Here is a 16,063-nt window from a genome sequence, read left to right as displayed (position 1 = left end):
ATACTGTGATTAAACAGCAGTGAAACCGATCTCTGGTTCTCTGTTTTTTTGTGGTGTTCCGTCCCAGATTTCTGCAGGTGGTACGAGGGCGGGGGTCCTGAGAAGTAAGTTGACCGATTGACCGTTTCCAACTGGGTGAACTCTAACAATACTATAGCCATGAGTTGATGCATGAGGTTTGGACAGTTTGTTTGTTTGTTTGTTTGTTTGTTTGTTTGTTTGTTTGTTTGTTTTTCTGAGAGTGTAGAATATACAGTGGTGCTTGAAAGTTTGTAAACCCTTTAGAATTTTCTATATTTCTGCATAAATATGGCCTAAAACATCATCAGATTTTCACACAAGTCCTAAAAGTAGATAAAGAGAACCCAGTTAAACAAATGAGACAAAAATATTATACTTGGTCATTTATTTATTGAGGAAAATGATCCAATATTACATATCTGTGAGTGGCAAAAGTATGTGAACCTTTGCTTTCAGTATCTGGTGTGACCCCCTTGTGCAGCAATAACTGCAACTAAACATTTCCGGTAACTGTTGATCAGTCCTGCACACCGGCTTGAAGGAATTTTAGCCCATTCCTCTGTACAGAACAGCTTCAACTCTGGGATGTTGGTGGGTTTCCTCACATGAACTGCTCACTTCAGGTCCTTCCACGACATTTCGATTGGATTAAAATCAGGACTTTGACTTGGCCATTCCAAAACATTAACTTTATTCTTCTTTAACCATTGTTTGGTAGAACAACTTGTGTGCTTAGGGTCGTTGTCTTGCTGCATGACCCACCTTCTCTTGAGATTCAGTTCATAGACAAACATCCTGACATTTTCCTTTAAAATTCGCTGGTATAATTCAGAATTCATTGTTCCATCAATGATGGCAAGCCGTCCTGGCCCAGATGCAGCAAAACAGGCCCAAACCATGATACTACCACCACCATGTTTCACAGATGGGATAAGGTTCTTATGCTGGAATGCAGTTTTTTCCTTTCTCCAAACATAACACTTCTCATTTAAACCAAAAAGTTCTATTTTGGTCTCATCCGTCCACAAAACATTTTTCCAATAGCCTTCTGGCTTGTCCACGTGATCTTTAGCAAACTGCAGATGAGCAGCAATGTTCTTTTTGAAGAGCAGTGGCTTTCTCCTTGCAACCCTGCCATGCACACCATTGTTGTTCAGTGTTCTCCTGATGGTGGACTCATGAACATTAACATTAGCCAATGTGAGAGAGGCCTTCAGTTGCTTAGAAGTTACCCTGGGGTCCTTTGTGACCTTGCCGACTATTACACGCCTTGCTCTTGGAGTGATCTTTGTTGGTTGACCACTCCTGGGGAGCGTAACAATGGTCTTGAATTTCCTCCATTTGTACACAATCTGTCTGACTGTAGATTGGTGGAGTTCAAACTCTTTAGAGATGGTTTTGTAACCTTTTCCAGCCTGATGAGCAACAACGCTTTTTCTGAGGTCCTCAGAAATCTCCTTTGTTCATGCCATGATACACTTCCACAAACATGTGTTGTGAAGTATCATGACTTTGATAGATCCCTGTTCTTTAAATAAAACAGGGTGCCCACTCACACCTGATTGTCATCCCGTTGATTGAAAACACCTGACTCTAATTTCACCTTCAAATTAACTGCTAATCCTAGAGGTTCACATACTTTTGCCACTCACAGATATGTAATATTGGATCATTTTCCTCAATAAATAAATGACCAAGTATAATATTTTTGTCTCATTTGTTTCACTGGGTTCTCTTTATCTACTTTTAGGACTTGTGTGAAAATCTGATGATGTTTTAGGTCATATTTATGCAGAAATATAGAAAATTCTAAAGGGTTCACAAACTTTCAAGCACCACTGTAATAGTCAAATACTGCAGACTTTGCCTCATAGATTATCTAATGGCATGTCTTCTGTTTAAAGACCAACCAACACCCCAGAACAAATAAGTGACACCTCTCAATAGCCAATTTACTCCATATTGATTTTGTTCAGACGTGATATTGAACCTTTGTTGATAGCATTAATTCATTTCCTCTGGTTTGGATCGAATTTTAAATTATTTTAAGAACATTTTTTTCAGCTCTGAAATCTTTAAAATCAGGGAAAAGAGCCACTGAGACACCTAACACAGGCCTATCAGTATTCCTGGTGTAAATCGTGCAATAATATCCAAGCATGATGTTGTGCAATTATTATACTTTTTAAAAAAAAATAAAGCTGTATATGATTCGGCACACTTTCCGCACCACCTTTCCTCTTTAGGTTATGGAGAACAAAATGCTCACATCACCATGGTAACAGATAATTCCACTGAGCAGGGAAAAGAGGGGAGCATTAGCTAGCTGTTAGCAACATTTTATAGTGAGATGGGCATGAAGAAAATAGTGAACCTTGGCTATTTCTAATATATAAGTATTTATTCATATTTTATGCACTGTATTATTATTATTATTATTATTATTATTATTATTATTATTATTATTATTATTATTATTATTATTGGTTATATCACAACACGCCGGTAGTTGGTCTCTCCCATTTGTCTCATACCAGTAGACTGGGATGAACAGGACTTTCCTCAGGATGTGCACAGATCCTAACAGAGATGCTTGCTGGATGTTGTGTCTTCTTTTTGGGTGTACTCCCAGCAAAGCTACCCTTTCTGTAAGCAGGTACTTTGCACTAAGAGCACCAATCACTGCTGGGATCACGTTTGCTTGAGTTTGCTACATCTTATTAATCTCAGTTGCCAGATATTAGTATTTAGCTATATTATTATTTTTTTCCTTGGGTGTTATTTGCCTGGCTGGGACCCACCACATCCCTGAAGTTCCCATTAGTGGGTTTCACCTATAGCGAGGTCCCGGATGTTACCACACGGGGGCGCTCTGTGAGCCAATCAGCCAATCAGCGATTTCACACAACAACCAATGATCTCTAGCCTACAGCAAACCCTTTTAAGATAATTGGTTCCTCAGCCCCGTTAGGTAAAACTGGTGGGGAAAAAAAATCGCTGATTGGAGGAAAAAAGTGACATTATTAGAGAAAGGGGTAATCTGTAATTATAACTGACACGCATGCTTATGCACTAATGCCTATGAAAAGGCTGAGTTTTCACAGGTCAGTGATGTAGAGGCTATAAGCTTGTGGGCTGCATTAAATAGCAATAGTGTCTTAAAATTGTGTGCTGAGGAAATCAATACTTTGTTTAAATTCAGTTGTAGGATCTATCCTTCATGGGTCAAAGATGCAAACGAGTTTTAGTGATTGGAAGGTGTTTTTCAAACTGCAATTTTTTATTTTTTATTTTTGCATTGCTTGGAATTTTATTTGTTTGTCTGTCTGTCTGTTTATTTATTTATTTGTCTGTCTGTCTATGTACAAATATATGTATTTGTATGTTTGTTTGTCTATGTAATTATTTATTTATTTATTACTTGTGTTGTCAATTTATCTAACACCTACAGGACTGATTCTAAAACTTCACAAACTTTGGAAGGTGTTTTTCAAACTGCAATTTTTATTTTTTATTTTTGCATTGCTTGGAATTGTATTTATTTGTTTGTTTGTTTGTTTGTTTGTTTGTTTGTTTGTCTGTCTGTCTGTTTAGTTATTTATTTATTTGTCTGTCTGTCTGTCTATGTATGTATATATGTATTTGTTTGTTTGTTTGTCTATGTAATTATTTATTTATTGCTTGTGTTGTCAATTTATCTAACACCTATAGGAATGATTCTAAAACTTCACAAACTTTGGAAGGTGTTTTTCAAACTGCAATTTTTTTTTATTTTTTACATTGCTTGGAATTTTAATTGTTTGTTTGTTTGTCTGTCTGCCTGCCTGCCTGTCTGTCTGTCTGTCTGTCTGTCTGTCTGTCTGTCTGTCTGTCTATTTATTTATTTGTCTGTCTGTCTGTCTGTCTGTCTGCTTGTCTATGTATGTGTTTGCTTGTTTGTCTATATAGTTATTTATTTATTTATTATTTGTGTTGTCAATTTATCTAACACCTACAGGACTGATTCTAAAACTTCACAAAATTTGGAAGGTGTTTTTCAAACTGCAATTTTTTATTTTTTATTTTTTTATTTTTGCATTGCTTGGAATTTTGTTTGTCTGTTTTTTTTGTTTGTTTGTCTGTTTGTCTGTCTGTTTATTTATTTGTCTGTCTGTCTATGCATGTTTGTTTGTTTGTTTGTTTGTTTGTTTGTTTGTTTGTTTGTTTGTTTGTTTGTTTGTTTGTTTGTTTGGTTGGTTGGTTGGTTGGTTGGTTGGTTGGTTGTTTGTGTTGTCAATTTATTTAACACCCACAGGACTGATTCTCAAACTTCACAAACTTTTAAAATAACCATAAAGGGTTTTTGTTGTTTTTGTTGTTATTTTTTTGTTTTTTTTAGTTGTGTTTAACTCAGTTGTTCACATGACGACGATAAAATCAAATTCCCGACCACATGGCTGTATGCAAAGAACATTACCCAGCTTTAATTTTACACGCTGCGCTCGTGCCGTTTAAAACGTCACATAATCGTGTGCAGTTGCAGTCTGTGCGACACCGAGCCTTTTCTAAAGAAACACAAGCGTTGTTTGAACGTTCGGGCAATGTTGACTGAGTGCTTTGTGCGTCTTGTATGCGCCGAAATCACACCATTTACAAGCAGAAACACACCGTTCAAATAACACCCTGCGGTCGCGCTAATGTGCTACTTCAGAGCTGCTCTAAATGACAATGAGCCGCACACACACACACACACACACGCACACACACATTGGCATGTTAATCTGGCTGGACGTTTCGCTGTTTCCCAGCCCTGCTGCTGCTTGAGTCGTGCTGAGCTGGGAGAGCTGGGAGAACTGGGATCACCAAGTACTGAAATCAAAAGGCCTGGTTTCCCCTAAAAGCACATTAAACCTAAAACTAAGGTCGTAGGAATCATACGAACCGTTTTAGAAAGCATCATTACTCTGGAGGACTCTGTTCTACATCTTAAGGAAAAGGATTCATGCAGTAAACACAGCAAAATTACTCTCAACTCAGCATTCAGCTCGGAACCTGATATAACTAAATCACTGAACAAGGATTACAGTGTTAGTTAATGTTAGTTAATGATGCAGATCACTGATTGGTCACTCTATAATAATAATAATAATAATAATAATAATAATAATAATAATATGTGTAAAATGACGCATCATGTGGCATGCACTTTTTTTAATCTGACTTTTCACTTCCAGTTAAAATAAACAGGATTTTAATTATTATTTAAATAATTTATTAAAATGTAAGTAGGATTGAATCTTTAAATTTTGAAGTAATTCCTTGGTCAATAAGAGTCAATAAGGATTTTTGGAGGAAATAAAAAATATTGCTAATGTGAATTATTGCCTAAATATTTGGGGTCGTTCTCATAACAGAGCCTTTTTTTTCCTGAAACATTCAGACAGATTGCTATTATTACAAAGCAGACAACTCGCATGTTACTGCGCCAGTCAGGTACCACTGACTACCATTCAGATATTTTTACATGGGCTCCAGAGAGACAAATAGCCCACAGTTTTCCCCCAGTGTAATTACTTAAGGAAAATTAGGTCTACTGAGATTTATTTATTTATTTATTTATTTATTTATTTATTAGCATATTATATATAATGTGTAAAAAAATCTTATAGGCACATGCAAAGCTGCAGAGCAAATATGCCTTGAAAAATAATGATATACATTTTTCACGTCCATGTTTTCCTGAGCATCTTGAAAACCAGCCACAGTTTTTCTGGAGACTTTGTCTGTCACACTTGCTTTTTAGTTTTGCAGCAAAACCCAGCTGCAAACTTTCATCATCATCATCATCATCATCATCATTATTATTATTATTATTATTATTATTATTATTATTATTATTATCTGCAAAAATGTCTCTTATGTATGTAATATGCTGCTTTTTTGACTGAAAATGTTCTGTAACATCTCAACCATGTCGTCTTCAAGAACTAATGTTTGGAATATGGACTAGATAATGTACAAGTCATAAAATAAAAATCCATAACAAAGTTTGCACTAACTTTTGCACAGTAATTCAACTATATTTACGAGCAATATTGGATGGATTATTATTATTATTATTATTATTATTATTATTATTATTATTATTATCTGGAAAAAAAATGTCTTATGTATGTAATATGCTGCTTTCTTGACTGAAAATCTTCTGTAACATCTCAACTATGTGGTCTTCAAGAACTAATGTTTGGAATATGGACTAGGTCATGTAGAAGTCATAAAATAAAAATCCATAACAAAGTTTGCACTAAAAAAAAATAGGGTGCTTTTGCACAGTAATTCAACTATATTTACGAGCAATATTGGATGTATTATTATTATTATTATTATTATTATTATTATTATTATTATTAATCATAATGTTGTTGTTACTGTGTTGACTATTTGAGTTCATGTGCATCTAATAACAGTGTTCTGTAATATTTATGTTAAATTCATTGGTGGTCTTCAAGAACCACGTGACCTGGCGTTAAACAGGTGTTTCTGTTATATAGTGGAGAAAGTCCAGGTTAAAATGTCCGAGATATTATGACACATTCTGTGCTTGTTTCAAATTCTTTAACACACACACACACACACACAGCAAAAAAAAATGATGTCATGTCCTATTGCTATGTGCTCACCGTGAGCTCTGTGCGTTCAGGGAGCGCGTGCAGCATAGATTTTGTGTTTAGTGCGCGCGCGGCTCCTACAGAAGGGAGTGTTAAAAATGAGGCGGGTCGCAGTGTTTGACAGAAAGCTGCAGGTTGATAGAGTGGATCCTGCGGGGGATGAGCATGGTGAATTCAGGGGGAAAGGAGCCTGAGATCCTGCCTTCTGCTGGGTACAGCCTTGGGGAATCACGGTGTCGAGCATGGAAAATCCCATTAAGGATCGCATTTAAATGAAAAGTCATTTTTTAACGCGAGTATACACATGACATGGACGTTTTCCTTTGGGCTGGAGAGGAAGAGGAGGGGTTTCTTCCTGCGAATGACGCGTTTTGGATTTTTTTTTTTTAAATATAATTAAATCTGACATGCTGATAATTCCGAGTTGGTGTAAAAATAATTGGCATAATAAGCGTAATTAAAAGCGCGCTAACAATGCCATTAATTTATCACACCGTTTTACAGCCTCCCTCTCCAACTCTGAGCCTGAGTTCAGTGATGTGCATTTCCCAGTCTGCTCTCTGATAAAAGACAAAGGCTCAGGCTGCAAAACTGATACAAGAGCATGGCTGAGTCAAAAAAAAAAATACACCAAGTTCAGGGGGTTTTTTTTAAGTGCATTTAGGTTATATTATACATCAGAACTGCTTCCATGAGGATTGAAAGTTGAACCTGATAAATTAAGCAATATCATTAATAGTGCAGAGTGAGTGAGTGAGTGAGTGAGTGAGTGAGTGATCCATGCATGCGTTTACTTAAATACCATTAATGAAAAGGTGCAAGAAATCCTCTTTCATTATTGATTTTCCTTGAATATATTTCAGAGTAAATATTATCTCTAGCACGGATGCTCTGTGTGGTCCGAGTTCAGCATCCGCCCCAGCTATTACAGTGGAGTCACAATTAAAGCATTTTCTCCTGAATGGATGCATTCCACCCATACACGCCCTTCAGTTTCCCCTTTCTATATCTCCTTTTATTTGAGCGATTTAATTAGGCATAAATTTTGGTGCTGCTTTGCTATTTGTGAGCCATTTGTTTCTGACCTTGCAGGATCAGCACAGTGAGCGACTGGATCCGCTCTGTCACCTGCAAGCGCGCTGCAAACACTTCCTTTATTATTCCTAAAGCTTTAGTCGGGCTGAGCTGCGCGTGCATGTGTGTGTGTGTGTGTGTGTGTGTGTGTGTGTGTGTGTGTGTGTGTGTGTGTGTGTGTGTGTGCGCGCGCTTAAATGCACATTTCATTAACAAACCGCGGAAAGGAAATGAAACCCGAATTTATCGAGCTTCAAAAAGATCACCGAGAGGACGAATGTGATCTCATTTTTTTTAGGTGATATGTTCATATGCATGCTTTTATGCATGCACGATTTTCTTCAGGGCGCACCGACAGGAAGCAAGAAAGAGAAATATTGCTGGTCTTACAAAATAATCATTTTAAAGATCATGAAATCAGATTTCTCTTAAAATTTTAATTAATGTCATATTATGTGAGCATAATAATAATAATAATAATAATAATAATAATAATAATAATAATAATAATAGTGTGATACCGTGCAAGGCTGTATTTTATTATTTCACCCAATATCCATCAGACAGTATAAGAACCCAAACCAAGAATGAAACACTGAAATGAGAATAAAAACATCTCAGGCAAATGCACACACTGTTGTTTTCTTTTTAAGGGCCACGAAGGGAAAAGTGCTTTGGCTTCATCTGCTAAGTAGCTCGTATTGATAGACAGAAGATCACACGGGTCACCGTCTGCTTGCCAGCACAATACATTGTCTAATGGAGGGGAGGACATGGCCCGCGTTTCTCTTCAACACCATTATAAACGGCTTGATTTAATTAATCCCGCTTTCATTGACCACGTGCAAAAAAAAAAAAAAGTCGCTCCGGTGACGTCGCCTGCTCAGGCGCGCGCTCCTTAGAGAGCACAGAGGCGACTGGGATGCGAAATATCACGTTAAATATTATATTAATATAATTGCACGGAGGGGAAAAATTATACCCCAGAGTGAAAAAAGCCCGACAGATTCGTAAAATTAATTTTAAAACCAATAAATAAATCATGTCGCGTATTAAACGCCAACGAAATGAATACAGAGTTAGTTAGATTTAAATGCAAAATCCAAAAAAGCATCCTAAGATGTAAAAAATATTTATTCATTTTAATTAACAGTTTATTAAGCATTCAATAAACTCATTATTATTATTATTATTATTATTATTATTATTATTATTATTATTATTATTATTATTAACTCCCTAAGCTTTGATTGTGTTATCAATATCAGTCTCCTTAAAGGCTTTATTTATTTATTTAATTTATTTATTTCGGGGGGGGGGGGGGGGGGGGGGGATTTGTAAAACACCTCACAGCCTCACTGGCACATGGACATTTGTCTGAATCTCAGCTCTCATTTCCCAGTATAAAGTAATAAAGTAATTGTCTCTACTGTCTATTAAAGATCTTTTCATTACAGCAGGTGGAGCCTCTTGAAGCAAATCGATGAGAGGTTATAAGTGCATACTCCAAAAAGAAATGACAAACTGTAACCGTGCGAGAGCCTTTGCTTTTTATTCTGCCTTATATATTTTGAATACAGACAATAATATAAAATTAGATTAAGTAATAATAATAATAATAATAATAATAATAATAATAATAATAATAATGCACTTACACTCAACCTAACACTTTCCATAAGCCTACTAACATTTAGTCAGTGTTACCTTATTACACACCCCCATCTAGCACATGAGCACTGATTTTCTCCCACAGCCCCATATTCTCCATGCACACACACACACACACACACACACACATCCTTTTCCACGGGAACATCCCTGCATGAAAGCGTCGCTCACCTTGGTGCTCGTGAATGGTCCACGTTTTGCATTTTCCTGCTCGCTCATTTCCTACTTTGTTCATATGCTAACATGTGCAATGATTAGGTCGTTAGCACCTCTACAGTAACCTGTTAAGAAAGCTTTATTTGCATCCTATTGTTGCTGCTGCGCACTTCTTTCCCCCATCGTTGCCTTTGCGGCTTTCATTCAGCAGCAGGTCAGTAACAGTAGGCTAAACTAAGAGTTTTAGTTTCATGTATCTGTTAGTAGATGTTTGTTGTTGTTGTTGTTGTTGTTGTTTTCAACACAACTGAGTCGCTTATACAGCCTAATGCACACCAGAGCAGGAGATTCCAGTCGTGCATATGGGTTATAAAACGCTCTGCTGTCTGTGACGGACGGACCGAGGTGTGAGTGTGTTGCTGTGTTGTCCCATTCGTTGACAAGCGCGTGCAACAAACTTCAGCTTCGTGGCTGTTCAACACAGAGAGACCGTCTGACGTCACGGGGTCACATGACAGGGCTGATAGTATATCTTTAAGTGGGAAAAACTATCCTAATCTATCAGACAGTCGTTTTTAAAAACCTTGCTTGGAAAGCATGCGTCATCACCTCTCTTTAGTCCAAAGTCAGTCGTGAGCAGGCTGGAGGAAATCCGCCGGAGCGCGCGCTCAAGTTTGTTGAAACTTGCTGAAGAGCGCTCATCGGGAGAGGAGACATATTATTATTATTACTATCATTATTATTATTATTATCTGAAGTTTTGAGTTTTCACTGGCAAGGCGCTGTGACTGAGCTGCATTTTGCCAAGTGCTTGACACCCGAGCTGCCCGCCCGCCCGCCGGATCTCACTGCGCTCTTTCCCTTTCCGAATCGGTTTCTGAGCCAAGCGCGCGCAGCAATGACCCTGTCGGGAAGCGGCAGCGCCAGCGACATGTCCGGTCAGACGGTGCTCACTGCAGAGGACGTGGACATTGACGTGGTCGGTGAAGGAGACGAAGGACTCGAGCGGGACAGCGAGTGCGGAAGCCCAGGCATGTTGCCCGAACCCGGAGACGATGGAGACGACCTGGAAGTGCACGAGCGCACTACCGGGAGCTCGTGCGAGAGTGGCGGTGAGAGTGAGCACAGAGCAGGGGAGGAGGGCCAGGAGAGTGCCACTGCCCCGGTACCCAACAAGCCCAAGAGCAGCCTGGTGAAGCCGCCGTATTCCTACATCGCTCTTATCACAATGGCCATCCTGCAGAGCCCGCAGAAAAAGCTCACACTGAGCGGCATCTGCGAGTTCATCAGCAACCGCTTCCCGTATTACCGGGAGAAGTTCCCTGCGTGGCAGAACTCCATCCGCCACAACCTGTCGCTCAACGACTGCTTCGTCAAGATTCCGCGCGAGCCGGGCAACCCGGGCAAGGGCAACTACTGGACTCTGGACCCCCAATCTGAAGACATGTTCGACAACGGCAGCTTCTTACGGAGAAGGAAGCGCTTCAAGAGACAGCCGGACATCCTCCGGGATCAGACCGCTCTGGTTATGCAGAGTTTCGGTGCGTACGGGCTCGGAAGTCCTTACGGGCGCCACTACGGCCTCCACCCGGCCGCCGCGTATTCTCACCCAGCAGCCGCGCTCCAGTACCCGTACATCCCTCCTGTCGGTCCCGTTCTGCCTCCGGCTGTCCCGCTCCTACCGTCGGCTGAGGTGAACCGGAAGGCGTTCAGTTCGCAGCTCAGCCCGAGTCTCCAGCTGCAGCTCAATGGCCTGAGCGCCGCCGCCGCAGCCGCAGCCGCCGCCGCTGCCAGCACGGCGTCCATGATCAAGTCGGAGCCTTCGAGTCGGCCCTCGTTCAGCATAGAGAACATCATCGGTGTGTCCAGCAGCAGCGGTACCGGAAGCGCACAGACTTTGTTGCGGCCGCCGGTCACAGTGCAGTCGGCGCTGCTGAGCGCGCACTCGCTCTCATCGTTAACACGGAGCTCAGCCATCCTCAGCGTGCCGCCGACAAACCTCATCTCCGGACAGTTCTTACCGGCGGCGTCCACGGCGGCGGCATCGAAATGGCCTTCTCAGTGATAAACTCATTTTCTAATACTGAAGGGATGGGATGGGATGGGATGGGATGGGAGAGACTGTACAGCACGAACTGGGCAGCACTGGACGATTCGTCCACCTCAATGTAGCCATGTAAAGAAAAAAAATGTAAAAAAGAAAATATACAAAACGGAGGAATGCTTTCAGCACAGGTAATATTTGTAAATATTTGTATGAAGAAATTGTTCAACTTTCTGATCCCCCCCCCCTTTCATTTGCTGTTCGATAATTTCACATCTTGTAACAAAGTGTTTTATTTTCCCTCTCCATCTTATACATGTTTTGTTTTTCTCATTTGAAATTTGAAATCACAAGAAACGTGATTCACTAATTAGAGCAGTTCATGTTTATTTCTGATTTATTTTTATTATGAAACACACAAAAAAAATGTTCTTGTTCGAGGGCTGGACAAGTAGTCTGTTTATACAACAAAATAAATCTATGTCTATGTAGCTATATTGTGTTGTAAATTGGATACATTTGTTAATAAATATTGAAATAAAACGACATCTATATTCTTAATTGCTGAATTATTTCATTAGATTAGATTAACACTGAAAAGGAAATCAGTTCATCAAACACTGCTGGTACTATTTAATTGATGTAATTCATTTTAATTTACTTTTTAATATAATACGTATACAGTAATTGATTAAAATACATTTTAAGATATGACAGAACACATCCTAAAAAGAAACCAAATACTACACTTGGTTTAATCAGTGTTTAAATAATTTGTTTTATTCCTGGAGAAAAAGACAATTATTATTATTATTATTATTATTATTATTATTATTATTATTATTATTATTATTATTTATAATTCATGCTAGGTCAATTTTTTAGGTAAGAATTTTTTTTTTAATTTTAATGTTTGGGAATTAATAAGCGCACAATTTTTATTTAAAAAAAAGGCTTTTTTACTTTATTTTTTGTAAACTAAGTGGGACGAGGTGTAATTATTTTTAAAAATGGGTTTTTTGGGATTTTGTTTTGTTTTGTTTGCTTTAAGGCACATTATAATATATCCTACCATAACCAAACATTACATGTAATATTTAACAGACAGCATATAATTATTATAGAAATTATTACACATTTATAACAGAACTATGCTGGTAAATAGTAGGTTCGCTGCCCATGATGTTTTAGTTTACTGCAATGCTTCAATACAATCTAATACTGTCCTGTAATGTGTCCGACTCTATAATATTATCTGGTGTAATAATAACAAAATGTCTGAGCAGTTGATCAGAGGCACTTGAGGGATTTACAGCGGCGGTGTGAAATGTGCAAGTTGCTTTTCTAAAAGCGGCTCTCCGTGGCGCAGTTGTGTCTCTGGATAATCAGCGCTCCACGAGCAGCAAATGGCGCACGGTGTCCAGGGGAGCAGGGGCTATATTTAACTGATACCCATGGGAAAAGAGAAAGGACTTGCGTCTTAAATTCACTTTCGAGCAAAAGTAGCTGCCAAGAGTGACACCGGATCACACCGAGCTCATTCCTCTATCCGAGTACTGCCTCCTTCAGCCATAAAATGAGGTAAACATGGATGAGGCGCGTTTCTGCCATGCTACTGATTTATAATAAAATATGATGCTTGATGCTTCAATTCTTAAATACAAGAAAGAAAGGTAGCACTCGGATAAAGACTTGCTGTAAATACTTTTATAAATAGGTGGATATATAACGCAAAAGGGGAAAAAAGTCATAGCTCAACCAAGATAAATCAGATTATAAATTAATTATCTTTTATTTACCTGATTTTTTTGTAGGCATAGAAACTTTCTTTAAAAGCATTTTGAGCATGTGTTTTATATATATATATATATATATATATATATATATATATATATATATATATATATATATATATATATATAACCAAAGCAAAATAATAATTTACTACAAATAAAGAAAAGCCAGCGTATCATAAATATCACGTGCGTGTGTATATATATATATATATATATATATATATATATATATATATATATATATATATATATATATATATATAAAACACAAACTGAAAAAAGCATAGGCTATATCTATGTGTATGTTTGGTGGTTTGTTTGTTTATTTGTTTGTTTTACACCAGATTTAAGACATTGAATTTCGGACCAGGATTCTTCACTCCATCTCATGCAGTGTTTACATACAGTAAATCCATCTGGATTCAAATAAACGTTATGAACATGAATCATTTCCCAAATGGACGATTTTACGGTCTACTGTTTACAAACAAACAAAAGAAGAAACAAATATATGATCTGCTTATTAGCCGAGTCATATTAATGATTACACTTGGGTACAGACCCATTGATAAGCTCTCAGCTAGAAATAATATAGGAGAATTAAAGCCACCACTAGGTGGCGCGGGCGCGCGCACACACACACACACACACACACACCATCATGGTGCTGGAAAGCAACTCATACAAAAGTAACATTTTGGAAGTCAGTACTATAGTGCTAAGTGCATAATAAACAGGTGTGTGTCCCCCCCCCCCCGAAACTATATTGTATCTATAGCAACATCCGAACCCTTATACACCTATACACCTCCTACTAAATATGATAATGTTCATATCAACAGCCTACTATTAGCAGCCTCCACCTGTGTGTATACCGTCTGTTTACTCCATCAGTTATTATTTACTACAGTAAATAATACAATCAACATGTTGCACTTGTCGGACCCTTAGAGCCACAAGAATGCAGTATGCTCTAATCTTTACAATGTGTTAGAAAGACCTCGGCTATATTATGTTATTTATCTTTCTCTAAGTGGAGGATTTTTTGAAAAGCTTCCAAAGAATAAGAAATAAGAAAAGCAAACGTTTCTGTATCCAAACATCTTCCAGTGCGCAAAGGCGCAGATGCAATAGGATTTTTGAATGTTACTTAAAATAATTTAATCACTTAGCTAAAATCTTCTATATCTGGATTTACGTGGTGACGTTAAGGCATTTTTAGATTTTTGTCATCCAAAAATAAAAATAAATAAAAAGAATGAAATTAATAATAATAATAATAATAATAATAATAATAATAATAATAATAAATTAAAAGACGCACAAGTTGATATTAATTGAATGAATTTCATTATTATATACAGTAACATGGCTTCGTTTTATTTTTAGCCATTTATTTATTTTCATCTTATAATATTCATGATTAAGGTATATGATAGTACTTTGATAGTCTCACAACTGTAAAACTAGAGTGTCATAGATTTTCCAATTAAACTCGTGCGTAAAATGTGTGTGTGGGTTTTGTTTTCCCTGGAAATGCTGGCATGCGTCATTGTAAAGTGGCTGGTGAATCTCTTAGGTCCAGAGTCTCAGGGAAACTCAGATTTCTTTGACAAACATAAAGTAATTTGAACCTGTAAACCAATATGCGCAACATTTCATGTTAATATTAAGTATCAAACAAAGGATTTGAGAAGATGAGGATGTGAGATTTCCACACAGGCTGCCAAAGAGGGAAAGGGTGTGTGGTCAGTCACTGTGGCAGCATCCAAGGAACATGTAAGCAGTCTGAGCAATATCAATATAGGACACGTTTCATGTTAAATATAGCCTACATTCAATTTAGGACAAAGACCATCTTCTGGAAGATGAGTAAGTGAACTTAATAGTTGTGTGTGTGTGTGTGTGTGTGTGTGTGTGTGTGTGTGTGTGGTCACTTTCCTCACCCTAATACCCTGCTGAGCCTCAAGGCAAGTGCTGTTCTGGTTAACCAGTGGTCACTCTCAGTCTCAGAAGAACATGACCTTTACTGCCTCACCTGCTCGAGTGCGCGTATTCCCACAACCTCAGGCCCAGCAGTGCTCAGACCTCCCATTATGCCCAGTTTGTAAATCCAATTTTTCTATATGCGCTTCCAGATTACCATAGCACAAATGATTCAAGGCAAAGGTACACATGAAAAAGGAAAATTAAATATAATAATTCACGAGCATGATTGCAAGAAGGTTTATTCTATATCTCTTATAGTTCAGTTATCCCCAGACATCATATTTGATGCATTTTGTTTTTGATTACTACTGAAAAATAAAGTATTTACAATATTTTTGGGATTGTAGTCTCTATAGATCAGGGAGGAAAAAAACCTTTGCTTCGAGAAGGACAAAACAGTATGTAGCTTTGGACAAAGATACTAGTTCTGATGATAGGGACAGTGGTAAGCCAGGACAACAGCAATCTCCTGGAGCAGATCATCAACAGTAAATGTGGATACAGCTGTTCCTGAATATTTAACAGGCACAGAGGTGAAGCAATAAATGACAAAGTAAAGCTGGCACACAGGCGCATTAATAACTAATGTAGGAGACAGTAACTAATAGGCTGCTCATTGTAATGAAAATGTCATTGCAAATCAGCAGTCGTCCAAGGTTATTATT

At 38.0% G+C, this 16,063-nt stretch overlaps 1 protein-coding gene across 1 annotated transcript; it reads left to right on the top strand.

The window, feature by feature from the left end:
* The first annotated feature begins 10,039 nt into the window (after window positions 1-10,039).
* Window positions 10,040-11,996, top strand: foxd3 (forkhead box D3). The gene has a single exon (XM_060918349.1). The coding sequence runs from the start codon at window positions 10,468-10,470 to the stop codon at window positions 11,632-11,634; it is 1,167 nt and encodes a 388-aa protein (XP_060774332.1). The 5' UTR covers window positions 10,040-10,467; the 3' UTR covers window positions 11,635-11,996.
* The last annotated feature ends 4,067 nt before the right edge of the window (window positions 11,997-16,063 follow it).

This window comes from Neoarius graeffei, chromosome 4 (assembly GCF_027579695.1).
Source record: "Neoarius graeffei isolate fNeoGra1 chromosome 4, fNeoGra1.pri, whole genome shotgun sequence".
NCBI classification, from domain to species: Eukaryota; Metazoa; Chordata; class Actinopteri; order Siluriformes; family Ariidae; genus Neoarius; species Neoarius graeffei.
Note: the sequence above shows the minus strand (reverse complement) of the source record. Positions and strands in the feature narration are given on the sequence as shown.